The sequence below is a fragment of the Poecilia reticulata genome, linkage group LG14 (genome assembly GCF_000633615.1).
Source record: "Poecilia reticulata strain Guanapo linkage group LG14, Guppy_female_1.0+MT, whole genome shotgun sequence".
Lineage (NCBI taxonomy): Eukaryota > Metazoa > Chordata > Actinopteri > Cyprinodontiformes > Poeciliidae > Poecilia > Poecilia reticulata.
Window position 1 is genome coordinate 27799953 of NC_024344.1, and position 2034 is coordinate 27801986.

The 2034-nt window shown below is 41.9% G+C and overlaps 1 protein-coding gene across 4 annotated transcripts in view; it reads right to left on the minus strand.

The window, feature by feature from the left end:
• The window catches only part of gria1b (glutamate receptor, ionotropic, AMPA 1b), a 192890-nt gene that overhangs the window by 14479 nt on the left and 176377 nt on the right, over positions 1–2034 (minus strand). For 3 of the 4 annotated variants that reach the window (XM_008428690.2, XM_008428691.2, XM_008428689.2), the window contains one exon: positions 814–948. In XM_008428690.2, coding sequence (XP_008426912.1) covers positions 814–948 — 135 coding nt within the window. Of the gene's footprint in view, positions 1–813; positions 949–2034 lie in introns of those variants that run through there. The other variant, XM_008428694.2, reaches the window with a different exon arrangement.

Consider the following 2034-nt stretch of genomic DNA (forward strand, 5'->3'; position numbering starts at 1 on the left):
TTTTTCAGAGGGATACAAAGTGAGGGTATCGTGATTTTAGCTACCAGTAGCAGGAGAACGGAGCTGCRCCAAGAAGCTAACAGAAGCTAACAAACACTGAATAGAAGAAGAGCTGCCATCGATACAGTTGCAGCCAAGCATGATTTAATGTTACACAATACAGTTTTACCAAGTTGCTCAAAGTCTAAACTGGTATTGTTGTGTATTTAAGGTGTAAAGTTTACCTTCGACCAAACGCCCCCCAAAGGAATCCCAGCGCCCCCCTTTTGTAAAAATGTCCGCCAGCGCCCCCTGCCATCCTCTGAACGCCCCCTGGGGGGCGGTACTGCCCACGTTGAGAACCGCTAGTCTAGATAGACCACCAAGCAAGTTGAGTTTTTCTTACACTCTGGGCCAAATGTATTAAGTATTTTTTCCAAACACCCTGGTCCACCTTTGGGAAATGGCCCAGTCAAGCATGAAATACTTTAAAAAGATAAATAATTCACATAAATAAGGTGAGTAACACTAAAGCTGCAGAGTTTTCAGACAGAAAATAATTAAAAGTCCCTCTAGACAATAACAAGAGAAGCTGAAGCTGTTGTCGTTAATGAATTGATATAAAGATTATGATCAATCTGAAAACTGAGGTTCATGTAACAGCAGCTTCCTTATAATTGATATTTTTATCCTTTATGTCCAGCTTTTATTGTCTCTGCCTGTATTTTTACAGAGAGTTTAACTGTAGAGTTGTCCTGGTTGGGAAATGATCGTCTTTTATTGTTAATGTAATGCAGGAGTCAGTAGACAACATGCAGTAGTTTAAAGACTCACCTTCATCCTCCTGGACTCGATCCGAGACTTGTAGCAGAACTCAGCCAACGCCACCAGCATGGCCAGCCCAAGTCCACCAATCAGAATGTAGAAAACTCCAGCTACATTACTCAAACTGAGCGCGCTTGTCTTGTCCTGTCATTAGAGAGAGGTGGAGTTAGGAAAACAGACATGGTGCTGCTGGCCATGACATCGCAATAAATTTTATGAATAACCAAACAGTTAACTTTCTGGTCTATCCTAAAATAAAGACACATTCTTCATTCAGAGGCGGTGAAATGAGGCAACACTCCAATAAATTAGAATTGAAACTCCTACTGAAGTCAAAATTGTATTAAAAATGATGAATCAAATGTAACTTTTGTCTGTTGTGGTAGAAATCATGCAGATCACCAACAGTGATCTATACTTTATTTGATCTAATCTGATCATTTTTAGGAATACATTTGTACTTTTCTGTGATTCTGTAACAACTGTATAAAGCAACAATGAATATATTATTGTATCTTCCATCGCTTGCCACAATTATTACCATTTCTTTTTGGGGAAACTATATTATTCAGTTATTTGACAATAAACTGATTTCTAAAATTAGAATTAGAGATAAATAAACTCCTGACATGAAAAGTAGCTTTCTGTCACCACCCTAACAGCATTACAATTACTGATAATCCCCAACACTTTAACTTGCACTAGCTGCTGGAGCGGATGGCATAAGTGGTCCAATAGTGTTATCAGTCAATAAGATTACAAAACTGAATGAAGGTGACCAGGTGACCACTAAAAGAGCCTTATAACTACACAGCAGTACCATCCATCCATCCATCCATCCATCCATCCATCCATCCATCCATCCATCCATCCATCCATCCATCCATCCATCCATCTTCTTCCGCTTCATCCGGTGTCGGGTCGCGGGGGCAGCAGCTTCAGAAGGGAGGTCCAGACTTCCCTCTCCCGGTGCTGTGGTGGCACTTCCCCCTCTCTCATAACCCTCTTTCCTGTCAAACTACTTTCAAATAAAGGCCACTAGAACCAAAAAAACCTTTAAAAAAAAAAAAAACTTCCCAACTTCTTCCAGCTCCTCCGAGGGAACCCCAAGGCGTTCCCAGGCCAGCTGAGAAACATAGACCCTCCATCGTGTCCTGGGTCTTGCCTGGGGCCTCCTCCTGGTGGGACATGATCAGAACACCTCACCAGGGAGGCGTCCAGGAGGCATCC